This window comes from Vombatus ursinus, unplaced genomic scaffold (assembly GCF_900497805.2).
Source record: "Vombatus ursinus unplaced genomic scaffold, bare-nosed wombat genome assembly UNPS02014812.1, whole genome shotgun sequence".
NCBI lineage: Eukaryota > Metazoa > Chordata > Mammalia > Diprotodontia > Vombatidae > Vombatus > Vombatus ursinus.
The window spans coordinates 36,441,112-36,457,317 of record NW_020954590.1 but is presented as its reverse complement, the minus strand read 5'-3'; the positions used below and the strand labels follow the sequence as shown (position 1 = coordinate 36,457,317).

The window sequence follows — 16,206 nt, the reverse complement described above, 5'->3', positions numbered from 1 at the left end:
AAGGAAGGAAGGAAACCTAATGGTGATTTATTATTTTAAAAATCATAGATGAAGTACTTCCCCTATTGTGATCATAATTGTAGCACCAAGCAGCCGCATCAAAAATTGTTTGTCAGTGACTCATGATCCTGTTCTCAATGTTATACAATGACAACCAGGACCAGATGATTTTGAAAGTCCTATATGGCTTTAAATTATATAATTCTTATTCCCTTGCTCTCAAGGAGTCTCTAATCTTTCTATGGTTGATAAGTGTTTAAATACTCTAATGAGTTTGTGATTTTCATTGTGGGCACTACTCACAACTTGTCCATGTCTGTCAAACCTGTGTGAGCCTTCTCTGTTTCATTCCATATAAGACCCCTACCTGATATTCTGAGGGTTTTTCTCATATTCTCTTAACATTGCATGAAGGTTGTCTGTCAGTTAGTTATTCCTGACTTTCACTTTGTGACTAGTCCATCTGTTTTTCCAGGCATATATTTTTCCTACATAATCCCTCATTTGTGTTATGTTGCACCTGCTCATACTAGCCATGATCCTCTCTATGGCCCTTTGGGTAGCCCTTCATTTCAATTCTAAAGGACTATAATATTTCATTACTTGAAGCCATGAAGACTGTTAGTGTTAAAAAATAATGGGCCTTTGTTTTAGGGAACTGGAGATCATTAAAAAAAAACTGTACAGTTTCCCAAGGCAATCCAATCTATTTTTTCCCTCCCATTTCAGTGCTAGATAAGAAAAATAGAAGCCATGAGATGAAATATGTCTTGCAAGATTATTGGAAAAAATCAGAAAATGCAGAATGACTTGGAATGGTAGAAGCAACCATGTGGAAACCAACACTTCTTACTCTTCAAGAGGGCATTGGCCAGAAGTGTTTCCCTCCCCTCTTTTACCCTTCTCTTAGTAGGAGAGTCATATCTCTCTAACCAGCTGCAAATATCAAAGGGTTATCCCTCTCATCTTAAAATTTTTTAATTGAACAGTTAACTTATTTATTTATTTTTATCATGCAACATTCACTTCCATAAGATTTTGAGTTCTAAATTTTCTTCCTCTTCCTTCAGTACCCCCTCCCCAAGATGGCATACAATCTGATATAGCTTATACATATACATTCATTATTAACATATTTTCATATTAGTCATGTTGTAAAGAAGAATTAAAACCAATGAGAAAAACCATAAGAAAGAAGAAAAAACAACACCAAAAAAGAGAGCAAATAGTATGCTTCAATCTGCATTCAGACTCCATAGTTCTTTTTCTGGATGTGGATACCATTTTCCATCATGAGTCTTTTGGAATTGTTTAAGATCCTTTCATTGCTGAGAAGAGCTAAGTCTGTCAAAGTTAGTCATCACACAATGTTGCTTTTACTGTGTACAATGTTCTCCTGGTTCTGCTCACTTCACTCAGCATCTGTTCATGTAAGTTAAAGTTAAAATTAAGAAGCCCACCATCTTCAGCCTTTGAAGGAAATAGCAGATTGATCCATTTCTAGCCTAATGTTCTTAACAGAGATGGGAAAGAAACACTGTATCCTCTCTCCCATGTTATACATACTAGAGACTTGAAATGGTCAACCCTATGCTACAGTGGGGATTTGAGAAAGTCAGTTTAGGGCAGTGAGATTCAGATACATAAATCTTTACTTTTCTTGGTGCAAGAATAGATTTTCCATACCTCTGGTGGAATGGAGAGTTGTGAAGTGGGCAGGATTAAGGTAATAGTCTCTGTGTATGCAATTAGCAGGAAATATCCTTCTGTGCTTCCTGAACACATCTGAAAAAGAAAGTTGGATTTTTTAGAACAAAATTGGCAAAAGATAATCATGAGGAATGAAAAAGTAATTGGCAAAATCAAAGGCTGTTACTGTCAGAATTTAAGCCAATTCCTGACATGAAGGTGCTTACAGTTGAATTGAGAAAATGATTTCTACTACAAAGTTAGATAAAGGCCTTAAATGACTAAATGAGTTTATAAATAAATAACATCAGGAGGAGTCAGAGAAGGGAAAGATTGAGCTGGAAGATTCTATTCAATTCAAGAAGCATTAAACACCTTAAGTGTTAGGTGTTCCTGTTAGGTTCTACAGACAAAAAATAAAATAAAATAGTCCATGCCCTCAAAAAGCTTACATTTTTTTGGAAGAAATAACATGAGCACAAATTTGTAAATATAGAATATTAAAAAGTACATTAAAGTAATTTTAGGAGGTGAGGCGAACACTAAGGGGAAATCTGGTTAGGCTTTCTTTAGGAGGTAGTAACTGAGCTTAGTTTTTAAGGAAGGTAAGAATTCTATGAGATAGAGGTAAGGAGGAAGGGATTTCCAAACATGGGGGGAAAGTGTGTCCATTCATGAACATGGAGATAAGAAATAAAATGTTGGGCTCAGGAAATACATAGGAACCTTAGCAATTTGGCTGGATCATAGAATGCATGGAAAGCAGCATATAGTAAACCTGAAATGGTGAGTTGGGGCCAGATTGTGAAGGTTTTTAAAAGCTAAAAAGAAGGCTTGTATTTTGTATTTGTACTTTGTATTCCTAGTGATAAGAGGGATCCACTGAAATGTCTTTCAGAGGGGAATGATGTGATTAGATGTTAGTTTTAGGATTACTAACTTGGTAATAATGTAGAAGATGGTTTAGAGATGGTAGAAACTGAAAGATATTGCAGTGGTCCAAGTCAGAGGGGATGAGGACCTAAATAGGCCTTGTGAGTGAAGAAAGATTGTTGTGATATATTTCTAATAAAATATGGAGAATGGAGTGGCAAGATTTGACAACTAATTGGACAAAAGGGTTGAGGAAGAAGGAAGAATAAAGATTATCTCTGAGATTGTGTAGGGCAATTAGGTGGAGAAATAGATAGAGCACCAGACCAGAAATCAGGAAGACTCATCTTCCTGAGTTCAAATCTGGCCTCAGACCCTTACTAACTGTGTAACCCTGTTTGCCTCAGTTTCCTCATCTGTAAAATGATCTGGAGAAGGAAATAGCAAATCACTCTAGTATCTGCCAAGAAAACCCCAAATGGGGTTATGTAGAGTTAGATGGGACTGAAATGATAGAACAACAACAACTGAGACTGTGAACCAAGGGGAATGGAAGGATAATGGTGTACTCAGAAATAGGGAAGTTAGAAAAAGGGGTGGGAGTTGGGGAGAAAATATACTGAGGTCTCTTTTGGATATGTTAAATATATGCCACCAATGGGGAATTGAGGATGTCTAGCACATAGTAGGCAGTGAATGCTTGTTGACTGACTGAATGTTGACTGATAACAGGCAATTGGTAATATAAGACTGGAGTTCAGGACAAAAAACAAGACTGGATATTTATACATGAGTCTCATCTGCATGAAGGTGATTCTTGAATCCAAGGGAACTGCTGGGATCACTCAGAGAACATAGAGAGAAAAGAGAAATCCAAGAATAGATCCCTGGATTGGACTCATGAAGAGTTGGAGGGACAAAGATAATGATCCTACAAAGTAGGCTGAGAAGGCATAGCCAAGCAGGTAGGAGAATCAGGAGAAAAGAATGTCATAAAAACCCAGGGAGGAGAGTATATCTAGAGGGAAGGAGGTGGTCAACAGTGTCAAATACTGTGATGGTCACAGAAGGTAAGGACTGGGAAAAGTCCATCAGATTTGTCAATTAACTGGTAACCTTTGAGAGAGCAGTCTCCATTGAAAGATTTCAGAAGCCAGATTGTAAAGAGTTGAAAAGTAAACATAGAGAGAGAAAATTATAGGCATTGTGACTCTGAAAAGCATAAAGAGAAGGGTTGTAGAAAGAAAGAAGGACTTTGAGATAATGTCATATGAATGTAGCCTGGATATTTAGCCTGATGAAAAGATATAGTGGGGGACATGATATTTTACCTTCAAGTTTTTGATGAACTCTCTTAAGGAAGAATGATAGGATTTGTCGCGCCTGGAAGCAGAGGGCAGGACTAGGAACAAAGCGTGGAGTTTGAAAAGAGACAGATTTTGCTTGAAGGAAGGGGGAAATGCCTTAACAACTAGTCCTATGTAAAAATGAAATTGGCTGCCTTGGGAGATAGCCCCCTCCCTCAACATCTTCAAGCAAAGGCTTGCTCCCTGCTGAGGTTGCTAAAGAAGACTCCTGTATAGGCTTTTGAACTGGATGGCCTTTGAAGTCCTTTCCAAATCTGATATTCAGTGATTCTGGGAGTGGGTCATCTGGAGGAGGTGAGACATGAACTAGACTCTGAAAAAATGAAAAAAAAATCTGAATAGATGGAAAGGAATTGAAAAGAGAAGTAGGAATGAACAACCCTATTTAGATGGAGCATAGTGAGTAGACTAGCTTGGTTTGGTTCATGGGGTAATTGGAGATAAGGCTAGATAAACTGAGGATATATTGTGGAATGGCTTGGGTGCAAGAGGTAGGGGAGAGGCAATAATTGGGTTTTTTTTTTAGAGCAAGGGAAGTGATTAGAATAAAAATGTGTTGTTGTTTTCATATTAATTAATCCAGTCACATAAGCATTGTGGATCTGGAGGAAAAGGGATAGAAAGAGATTTGGAAAACAACTGTTAGCAGGTCTTTGTAAGAAGTAGCCCAAACTGAGGAGGCAGAGGAAACAAAGGCAGTGGCAGAGAAATGGAAAAAAGGAGAATCAGAAAAGTAAATCAACAGAGTTGTGAGAAATCTGTATAGTAATCTCATTGTTATCAAACCTAAGTAAGGCAATATGGCATTTGGGTTAATAAGGTTACCATACATGCCCCATGTGGTTTACCGGTTTTCAAAGAATTTGAATATAATGAAACATAAAACACTAGAACTGTGCTGAACATAATTTAATAATTAATGATTCAGAAGGCACTTCAGGATCTTGCCTCAGGTGCATCATTATGAACAGCAGTTATTCTTACGTAGTATATATGCTTGGAAAGGCTGTATTTATTAATGTTCTAGTCAATAGGATACTGGCTAAACTAACCCTTTTTGTGTTGTTATATTAAACAAAGAGAATACATTTTTATAGAAGAAATATTTAATAGCTTCTTCTTGATCAGTGATTTGGATATTCAGTTTATTTAAACAAACTTTTATCGTGCTCCTGCTATGTGCTGGGCATGTTCCCAGGGTTAAAAACACAAAAATGAAACAGTATTTTGTATCAGTACATTGTATTAGGTGGAAACAATATATACACAAATAAGTTTAGTGTGAGGTAAATTGAGGAGTGAAAGAGCATTAAAAAGCTGCAAGAACAGGGATCACTTCAGAGATCAGGTGCTACCTCCTGAGTCCCTTAATATAACACTTTAAAATAATTTGATTGACATTAAGATTTTGTCAGCATAAAGGAGGTTATGCAAAGTGTGTTCCATAGAATTCTTTATCAGTTTTCTAGGGTACTATAGGTTCCTAGGCTATTTAGTGGATAGAACTAGGCTTTTGACATTTTTTATCACATGAATTTTTTTTTAAAAATAAATTGACATTTGCAATTTTTATGAGATTATTTCTGAATATAATCTCTTTGTCTTCTTCCACCTCCAAACTACAATTTCATCTGTATCCTATAGTGGATCATTTGTTTCTAAGAAAAATCAAATAACATGCCAAAAAAAGTGAATAGTTCAAACATTATCACCTATATTGGAAAAATATTGCTTGGATTGTGAATCCGAGGAGTAGAAATATAAAAAGAGAAAATTAAATTTTATTATTAGTCTTATAACCTTCTAGAAGCAGTATGGCTAAGTGAGCAGGGATGTGACTTTGGAACTATAGAGACCTGGGATCAAGTCTTAACTCACACATATAGTTTGTGTGATCCTAGGCAATCACTTAACAGTGTTCCCAGCAACTCACTAAAGACTCTTAAGTTGCATGGAAGGTGCCAACCTTTGTTGGTAGAGTTAAATTCCTCATCTTGGACTTTCTTATAACTAATGAAATCACAAGTCTGGTCCTTATCCCTATAATCTCCGTCCCAAACTTTACTAGACTAATAATGTTTATTAATGATAATAAGAGTAATTTTTACTATCTCAGATTCTCTGTTGCTTACAAAATATCACCAATTTTGTTTTATTACCATTTGCTTCATACATACACATGTGTGTGCATGCATATAAATATACACATATGTATGTATATATATATGTGTGTGTATACATATACATATAGAGACAACATGACATAGTGGAAATAATACCAGATTTGGAGTCAGAAAGACCTGGTTATTTAAATGCAGCCTCTAACACTTAACAGTTAGCTGTGTGACCTATCAAAAATCACTTAATCTCTCTAAACTTCTGACAGCTCTCTAAGATTCTGAGTTATAGATGAGTATAGATGGATAGTTGTAGTAGTCTGGGTAGGCTGAGGAAGTTAACCACTCAGAAGCTTTGACTTACAGATATAAATGTGTCTGCACATGCAGACATGTAGAGAAAACTTCATCATTGGATCAATATTCCACATTAAAAAGAAAAGAAGTCCCTCCTTATGAGATGAAGCAACCCATTTCCATCAGGCATGCTCCTCTTCTACACGTTTATTTTGTATAAAATATCTAGCCTCCTTACTGCCCTATCCTTCGTCACACCTATGCTAGGCTAATGTAAATTTGCAAACATGTGTGAACAGATTCTAACTTGGTCTCTTCCCACAAGATTACATCATTTAACCTAGCTCATAAGTTAAACTGTATGTCTGCCTATGTCAACAGGAGTACTTTAAAGCAGGGGTGCTTAACCTGGGGTCAGTGAACTTTTTTTTTATACTTTGATAACTGTTTCAATACTGTTGGTTTCCATAAGTGTATTTTATTTTAAGCATTTAAAAAAGAACAGCCTGAGGAATTCATAGTAGACTTACCAGACTGCCAAAGAAGCCCAAGACACCGAAACATTTAAGAACCCTTGATTTATAGTTTGCTGTGTTTTTTTAAGTTATCCATTTTTATCATAAGATCATAGATTTAAAACAAAAGAGATCTAAAGACCATCGAGTTCAACTTCCTCATTTTACAAATGGTAGCAGGTAGTGGGAAGCAGAGCTAAGATTTCAATTCAGATCCTCTGACTCCAAATCCAATACTCTTTTCCACTGCATCAGGCTGCTTCCCATTTAGCAAAAGTATAGACTTAGTTAAGTCTTTGACATATGAAATCTAATTGAGCTATTCTTTTGCTGGAGGCCTTGTCAGTGGGCAGCTAGATGGCACAGTGGATTGAGTACTGGGCTTGGAATTCAGGAAGACTCATCTTCTAGAGTTCAGATCCAGCCTCAGACACTGCCAAGCTGTGTGACCTGGGGCAAATCAATTAACCCTGTTTGCCTCAGTTTCCTCATCTGTAAAAACCCAAAAGGGGTTGGACCACAACTGAACAACAATATATAGTCAGTAGGGCTTGTCCTTGACTTTATATTGGTCATAATGTCTTATGATGCCATCCCTCCTCTCTCTTTTTTTGTTAGACTGGGATTTGGCACCATGAAAGCAAAATGGCAAGCAGCTTTTGCTGCTACTAAGGTTTATTGTAATCTTCTGATGACATTAGGCTAGTAGTCTATTGGAATAATAATAATGCATATTTCTATAGCTTTAAGGTTTACAGAGCCCAATAAAACCTGTTGCTGGGGCAATAGAACACAAGCTCCGGCTAGTCTTTCCAGGCTGGAAAGCTCTAGTAAGGGGTAGATGGTAGACTGTGTGTCTGTCCTCTGAGTATCAGCCTACCTAAGACTGGAGAGGCTCATCACCATATTGGCCATAGACTGATGGGATTCTGGGCCATAGCTCAGGAAGATTATTCACTAAGGCACAAAGGGGTTGTGATCTCTAGCAACAGAGCAATGTCTCATATTCATAAAATCCAATATCCTTGGAAGTACAAAGAAAGTAATGTATTTTAGTGTGAGGTATGTAGTGGAAGTATAATTATTCTTAATTTGCGGAAGAGAAGTGAAATAACTTGCCATAAACTGTCAGTTGAGTATTACAGTCAGGATTCCAACACAAGTGTCCTGACTCCACTCCACAAAGCAGCCTTTCATAATGTGTTGCTTATATCTAATAAATGAATATCATAAATAACCTAAACATGTTTTATTAATATTTATTGTCTGTATGATAGCTGCCTGAAAATGCAAAGGATTTACAATATTGTTATTTCAAAAACAACTGGCCCTAATGTTCACATCTGCCTTCCCTTTTTAGTTGAGACAAATAGCATCCCCTTCTGCAAGGGTGTAGAGTAATCCAGTAGTAGAAAAGCACTAACTCTGGAGTTAGATGTAAATCTAATCCTGTCTCTGGGACTTTCTAGCTGTGTGGGTTTGAGAAAATTATTTATCCTCCCTGTACCTCAGTAACCTCATCTTTAAAATGAGGGGATTAGACCAGATTTCCTCTCAGGCCCTTTCCAGTTCTGTGTCTATGATCCTATGATTCTTATAAGACATAGAGGGGTTAACTGACTGACGAGCCTTACATCCTTATTAGTAAAGTTGAAAATCAAATTCAAGTGTTCTGATTTCATCCATTCCACAGAGCCTTGGCCATGGAGACCTATTCCATAAAGCATTGGAAAAAAGCTGCTAAAATTCACAAAGGGAAGGCACTATACAAGAAAGATGGGGGATTTAATCAGGAAAGAGGGGAAGGTGGAAAGGGAGAGGTGGAGGATTGGAGGCGCAAGAAGTGTTGGAAATTAAGAGAACAAAAGGGGTCATGTGACCAGTGAAAACTCTTTAAATCCTGTGCCTCTGATACCATATGTATTACTCTACAGCAGTCATCAGCAATTTTAAAGGTACACTGATTTCTAGGTGGTTCCAGACACAAGGCAAAGGAGTGGAGGAGGACGTTAAAGCTCAGTCTCTATCTTATTCTCCGGAGAAAATACATCAACCTCAGGCGTCCAGGGGCATCCTGACAGTGGCAGGATGGGAGTGGGGGTGGGGATCCCGCACTGCCTTTGGTCACCCTGTATTCTCTTTCCTTCACCACTTAGCCCGGAATTGCAGAACACTTCCACTGACCTTTTCAACGTCTGTTTTGGAGGCTGATTTGTGTTGGTTTTGTTTTGTTTAGCTTTTGTTTCCTTTCAAAATTACCCAGATTCCTGAAGGGAATGACACCGCATATCAAGATGCCTCTATGCATCAGCTGCAGGAGGAGCCCTTTAAGTGTGTGTGTGTGTGTGTGTGTGTGTGTGTGTGTGTGTGTGTGTGTGTGTATCTACGGCCCATTTGTATGTATAGATCGGTCTACCTCACACCCACACTGCACACTGCATCTGGAAGGCACGCAGCTCCGCCTTTGGTTCTCTGCTTCCTGCTGCTTCAGGGCCACGTGAAGTTTGCAGAGGAGCAGAGCCCAGGGGGCGGCAGCCCAGTGGTGGCCCCGGGTGCAGGCAGCGCCCACCTAATGGCAAAGAGGCGGGGTCAGGATTGACCGGCCGGAGTGATTCTCCACCCGGCAGCCTCTCAATCACTTTCGGGGAGGGGGGGGCCCTAGGGTATTCATCAGGACAGTGACTGACATTCTTCCTCGTCCCCGTCCCTCCCCGCCCAGGTTTAAAAAAATGTAGTTGGAATTACAGTGAAATCCTAAGGGAGGAGAGGCTAGGGAAAGGGGGAGGGGAGAGCAAGAGAATGCAATGTTCGCTGTTCACCTCTCTGGCAGCAAGAGGCAGTGCTGAGCTTGGGCAGAGACAGAGCTAGCGCTGCTGGTAGGGAGGCTGCGTTTTAATTGTGCTCTCATTCACTCACACCGAGAGGGTGCTACTGGGTACGTGTGTGTGCGCCTGTGTACAAGCCGTGGATATCGCCTCTGTGGAGGTGCAGCGGAGCATTAGGGAAAGGGAACAGAGCGGGGGAGAGGCAGGCAGACAAGAACGGACTTTCAGAACGGGAGAAAGACAGGAGGAAATCTCTGCACTTTGGGGGTCTTTGGGCTATTTCCTGGTCTCACAGAAAGAGGCAGTGCTGAGTTAGGAGAAAAGCAGAAATAGACCTTTACAGGGAAATATAGGGAGTGTGTCTGGGTGTATGTGTGTGTGCGGTGGAGAGGGAAGAGAGAGGGAGAGAGCGCAGCATTAGGCTTTTTTCCAGAAGGGCCGCCCCCCCCTTCATTGTATGCTATTTATAGCCCTGCTGCAGATTTTTTTTCTTCCTTAAAAACATCCCTCTTCGTGGATCTTCCTTGCATCTCTTTTTTTTTCATTTGGGGGGGTTGGGTGGGGGGTGGGTGAGGGAAAAACCTGCTTTGGATCGGGAAGCGCCGAGAGACCATCTTAGCACCAGGGAAGAGAGAAGCCGTCGCAGGGAATCTATAAATACCTATAAATCACTATTGCTTTTTATATAAATATATAACTGTATCTGACTGACATCCAACCCGGCGGGCAGACATGGGGTGTTTGGGCAACAGCAAGACGGAAGATCAGCGCCTCGACGAAAAAGAGCGACGAGAGGCCAACAAAAAAATAGAGAAGCAGTTGCAGAAAGAGAGACTTGCTTATAAAGCGACTCACCGTTTGCTTTTACTGGGTAAGGCAGGAGGGGGATGCAACTGCCTGAGCTTCCCACGGCTGGAAATGTAGAGAAGAAGCAATAAGCTAACAGGGAAATTGGATGCTAATGGGCAGTTAAGGTGGGGGGTTGTTTCATGCAAACACAGACTGATTTTGTTTGGTAATTAACATATCTGTGAGCCTGAAAGATAGTAAGGCACCTCTGGAATGATCTGTAATCCTACTGTAATTAATATATGTATGTATGTATGTACGTATGTAATTGTATATGTATATATGCGTGTGTGCATGTATTGGTGTAGAATACGAATTCTGTTTTGTTGTCAATGGTATAAAGACGCATATTGCAATATAATTTTTTTTTCTTGGCAGGGGCTGGTGAGTCAGGAAAAAGCACTATTGTCAAACAAATGAGGATCCTGCACGTCAATGGATTTAATCCAGAGTAAGAAGTGGTGATAGTTTTGTTATTTATTTGTTTGTTTTACTTCAAAACTTCGTACCCATTATGACATTCTTGCATCCTGCTCAGAACTATTTTTCCCATATAGATAAGTTTGTGGTATGACCCAGGCACTTTTTTTAAGTAAGAAGAAAATTTGTGGTTGTAATTTTTCCCCTTACATCCCCCCTACTGTATCTTATATTGTTGCTACTGCAGTGCCTTCACAGGCCCCTATGTAGCAACAACATGGCGACTACTTTTTAACATAGCCAGTTACTAAATATTCAATGTTTATGTTTTTGTGATATAAAGATGCAAATAAGCATCAAGGCATACATGACTGGACAGAATAAATCTTTTTTTCCTCTGGTGTTCAAAAAGAAACATTCAACAGAATGTAATTGATGATCATGTAGCCTTGGGCTGTAGAATGTCAGTCTTGAGGACACTTTCCCAAATTTCTATTAATCATTATATATCTTAATAATTAGATCATTATCTTTCAGCTACCATCAGAATTTCAACTAATTGACACAATTACAAACATATTCTGTATAGATTTATGATAGTAAATATGCTGTATATACTACAGGTTGCCATACATACATACATACATATATAAAGGGAAAGAGAGAGGGACACATGTTTTAGACAGGTGTTTATGCATGTATATGTAGAAGTCTGTGTACTTAATGTTTGTAGCTATAATTATACTGAGTTAAATTTAGATATATATTCAGGGTACTGCTTATGACTTAACTACATATTAAAGAAATAATCAGCATATACAGGGAATAAGGGGAGGGTGTTGTTCATTCCCCAAAAAAAAGCTTTTCAGTTAATTGCCTTGGTGGACTTATCTGACATAATTAAAAGCTGCTGTTGCTGCACTTGATACCTGCTGCAGAGACAAGGCAGTGAGTAAATGTTGAAGGTTTAAATGCCAAAGAAATAGCTGAAGATTTTGAAATCCTGCTCAGTTGATGAGGTTGATGGGGGTGACAAATTAAATTGTTAATAATTCTGTTTTAATACAGAGAAAAGAAACAGAAAATCCTGGATATCCGGAAAAACGTTAAAGATGCGATTGTGGTAAGGATACATGTTAATTGTTTAATGTCTGCTTATTGAAGAAAATAAAATATTTTGCTTTCTAAGAAAATGTAGATCAAAGTCTCATATTATTGTCATATTGGATGAATATATTTTGACTCTCTATGTTACATTTATCCAGATTAATATTTAGTGTTTTTTTCCCTTTTTTCCAATTTTAGACAATAGTTTCAGCAATGAGCACTTTAATACCCCCAGTTCCATTGGCCAACCCAGACAACCAATTTCGATCAGACTATATCAAGAGCATAGCCCCTCTTTCTGACTTTGACTATTCACAGGTAAGTCTTGGGTTAAATACCTCAGGGGATTGTATTTTTAACTAAAATGACAAAACTGTTTTTAATGAAAGGATTCAAATAAAGGTTGTTGAAATATTCTATTGAGAAAGCTTACTGTAGACAGTTTGTACCTATTTCAGTAAAGTTAGTTAAACTTTTTAATTTAAGTAACTTTTGGTGTTCTTTGAATGTATGTAAACATTTCAGCAGGAATTTGGGGTTTTTCTTAAATCAATGTCAAGTTTATTTCTATTTTCAGAGAGTCTAGTTGTGAAAGAATGCTTTTATAAAACTTTAGCATTATTTCTGTACAAGGAGATAGCATACAATTAATAAATAATGGCTAAATACTTATAATTTTAAGAAATTCAAATGCCTTATCAGGCATTTGTTTTGATAATAAAATGTTGGGGAAAGAAGATAAACAGGTGAGATGTTTTCTGTACTGTATAGCATCCACAACAGTGAAAATAAGGCTAGCTTATTTTTAATACTCATATCCATCATTTCAGATGGGGAAATGTGAATTATAGTTGATTTTTGACTGCAGTGAAGCATTGTTCTAGTTTGGATCATGGCCTGTATTATTTAGGAGAGCTTTAGTAGCTGTCATTTTGATGGCAGTTACTGCTTACAGAAATGTTTAAAAATTTGTTTTTGTGTGATTAACATTAACTTCTTAATGGTGTTGGTATTTGAGAGTCTGATAGAATGTATTTTTAAAGGAAATCTGTATTCAACCTGTTTTGGCTACAGTTAAGCCTATACTACTTCTTATTACGCCTTTTTGACATTCGCTATATAATTCTGGATATTATAAGTTTTTACAATTACAAGATCAGTTATTTATTGGATAGTGTGTTCTGATGTTTTCAACTAGTGTAATGCAGTGAGGGATAGAAGTTGCCTTGATTTTTATTTCATGACTCATATTTCCTAATGTAGTTTGGCTTCTGATAAATCTTCTACTTTGAATGTTCAAGATAAAATAATTCAAGCATCTTATGGATCTGGAATTTAATATAGAACTAGGTTGTACAGAAAGCTGTGACTGCAGAATACACCCACATACACTTTATAATTGCTCACTTGGTGGGTAAGTTATCTAAAATGACAGAGTCCTTTAAAAAAAAAAATTTAAATAGTCTTGATTTTGAGATATGAAATATAACAGATGAACTTAGTAGCTTTGCTTNCTAATTGCTCACTTGGTGGGTAAGTTATCTAAAATGACAGAGTCCTTTAAAAAAAAACAATTTAAATAGTCTTGATTTTGAGATATGAAATATAACAGATGAACTTAGTAGCTTTGCTTCTATTTGAACAGATGAGATTGCCGTGTAAGTTGGTATAAAATCAATAAAGAATATTTTATGGGTGATTCTTAACAAGTGTAAAGATAATTATATATTTTGAGTAAGAAAATGAAGTGACATAAGGCTTTTTCTGGGTACTCTACCATGTCTTGTTTTCATAGGTTCAGAAACAGATGAAGATAACCCTGTATTCATAGACATGCAGTTCCAAAATTGAGAGTGACAGAGAATTCTGAAGTGTTTGTATTCTAATGAATCTAGAGTACCTAATTTCGTGTAGCTTTTAACCTGAATTTTTAAGAAAAAAATAAACAGCTCCATAAGTTGGCATTTTCCAGTGGAGGAAACTATGTTTTAATAGAAATGTCAAGGTTACTTAAATATGATATTTAGAAGTAATAAAAAATAAAGGAAAATTAGGAATCAATGCAGCTGACTTGAAAATATTTAGTTCCCTTTGAAAGTGTGGTAGGCCTGTCCATTGTCTTATCCTTATATAGCCAAGTCAGGTGAGAATGTGTACCCACGTTTAATTAATAATATGAGATGGATTATATAATCCAGAAAAATAACGTTAAAGTACATGCTATGTCCATTAAAAATGTGTATTTCATCATATAATCTGTGTGGTGAGCTTTTAAAGTGAATTCATCACTGGCCCTCTCAAACATTGGTGTTGGTCATATTGAGTTGGGTAGCTCTAGAATTTGTTTGATAAGCTTCTTTGAGAATGATATGAAAGCCAGGGGTTTGTTTTACAATAATATTTGATTGATTTGGAGAAGATAATTTTTTAAAATACAAATTTTTGTTACTAGCAGGAAAGCTATTCAAAATTGCATGTGTCTAAATCTAGTATTTGCATCCTGTCTAGAATTATTGGTTGTTAAGTGATTTACAGTGATTGAAGCAGTATATAACTTATGAAATAATAATTTGAGACCAGAAGATAGTTCACTATTGCAGGAAGACTCTATGAAGTTTTTTTGTTTATTCTATGGTAAAGTTAAATCATTTTTATAAACCAAAGAAACTGAATTAATAGTTTTGTACCTTACATTTAGTTTAAACAATAGTTTAATACCTTACATTTGTATAAAGCTTTATAATTTTTCAAAGCATTTTCACACATAAGAATCAAATGTGATGTTATAGCAACTATCTGAGGTAGGCCTGGTAGTAATTACCTCATTTTGTGGTTGAGGAAACAAATTTTATATTAAGTGACATACCCAAGGTGATACAACTAAAATCCAAGTCTTAGGAATCTGAGTCCAGTGGTTGGTTTGTTTTTTTTTTCCCCACCACTGGTCTTAATTTAAAATTCTATGCTATAAAATTATACTTTTTTTTTTAAAAATACTTACAAAGCAAGGCGAGTTTGTTTTGTTAGGCAGTTGGGGTTAAGTGACTTGCCCAGGGTCACACAGCTAGTAAGGTTAGTTTTTAAAAGATGAATGTTACATCTATATCAGAAATTATGTGGGAACAACATAGTGAGTAGCTTGTTTAACAGTCTACCACTGTCTCATTTTAATTTAAATTTTATTTTGTAAATTTAATCTTTAAGAATCAATTGATTTTCAGACTAGCTTTGTGTTGGATCTTACTGTTCAGTAATGTGTAACCTTTATAAATATTGAATGTATTGTTATTGTACAAAGATTTTATTTTTAAATAAGCCAAGAGAGGTTTTTTTTTTAAGTAGGTATAATTTTCATTTTGATGTCAGTATAGTGTCATTATTTCTGTGGTTGGTAAAGATATTTATATTCCAAAATTTTCATAGGGTAGTAGGAATTCAGGGTTATATGGACCGTTAAAGATTATCTAATTGAACTCTTTCACTTTGTAAACAAGGAAACTGAGGCACAAAGAAGCCAGGTGTTCATCCTCAGGAACCTACAGTCATTTAATGTCAGTGCCAGACATAGAACCCAGGTCTCCTGATTCCTAGTTCAATGCCATTTTTCTAAGATGTTTGATCAAATGTTGATTGAGATTTGAAAAATTTGACAGACATTAATTCTGTTTTAAACCTTTGTGAAGAAAAATGAAAAGACTGAGGGCACATTATACTTCCAGTGTTCAAAAGCATTTTGTATTACCTAAACATAGTTTTGAATAAAATATCAAAATAATTTGATCTTATTTTTTTAATTTCTTTTTTTTACACTTAGGCAGTTAGGGTTAAGTGTCTTGCCCAGGGTAACACAAGCTAGTGTCAAGTGTTTGGTCTGAGGTGGGATTTGAACTCAGGTCCTTCTGACTTCAGGGCCTGTGCTCTATCCACTGCGCCACCCAGTTGCCCCTTAATTTTTTAATGTCTTGAGAAAACATCAGGGTTAAAAGGCCAGCCTTGTGATCAGGAAGACCTGGGTTCAAGTCCTACTTCTGACACATANACCACCCAGTTGCCCCTTAATTTTTTAATGTCTTGAGAAAACATCAAGGTTAAAAGGCCAGCCTTGTGATCAGGAAGACCTGGGTTCAAGTCCTACTTCTGACACATA

At 36.9% G+C, this 16,206-nt stretch overlaps 1 protein-coding gene across 2 annotated transcripts in view; it reads left to right on the top strand.

Moving 5' to 3' along the window:
* The window catches only part of LOC114053904 (guanine nucleotide-binding protein G(olf) subunit alpha), a 375,336-nt gene that overhangs the window by 104,613 nt on the left and 254,517 nt on the right, over positions 1 to 16,206 (top strand). Inside the window, exons 1-4 of one of the 2 annotated variants that reach the window (XM_027877024.1) lie at positions 10,283 to 10,554; positions 10,911 to 10,983; positions 12,021 to 12,075; positions 12,258 to 12,377. In XM_027877024.1, the coding sequence (XP_027732825.1) occupies positions 10,416 to 10,554; positions 10,911 to 10,983; positions 12,021 to 12,075; positions 12,258 to 12,377 (387 nt within the window). In that variant the 5' untranslated portion in view covers positions 10,283 to 10,415. Of the gene's footprint in view, positions 1 to 10,282; positions 10,555 to 10,910; positions 10,984 to 12,020; positions 12,076 to 12,257; positions 12,378 to 16,206 lie in introns of those variants that run through there. The other variant, XM_027877025.1, reaches the window with a different exon arrangement.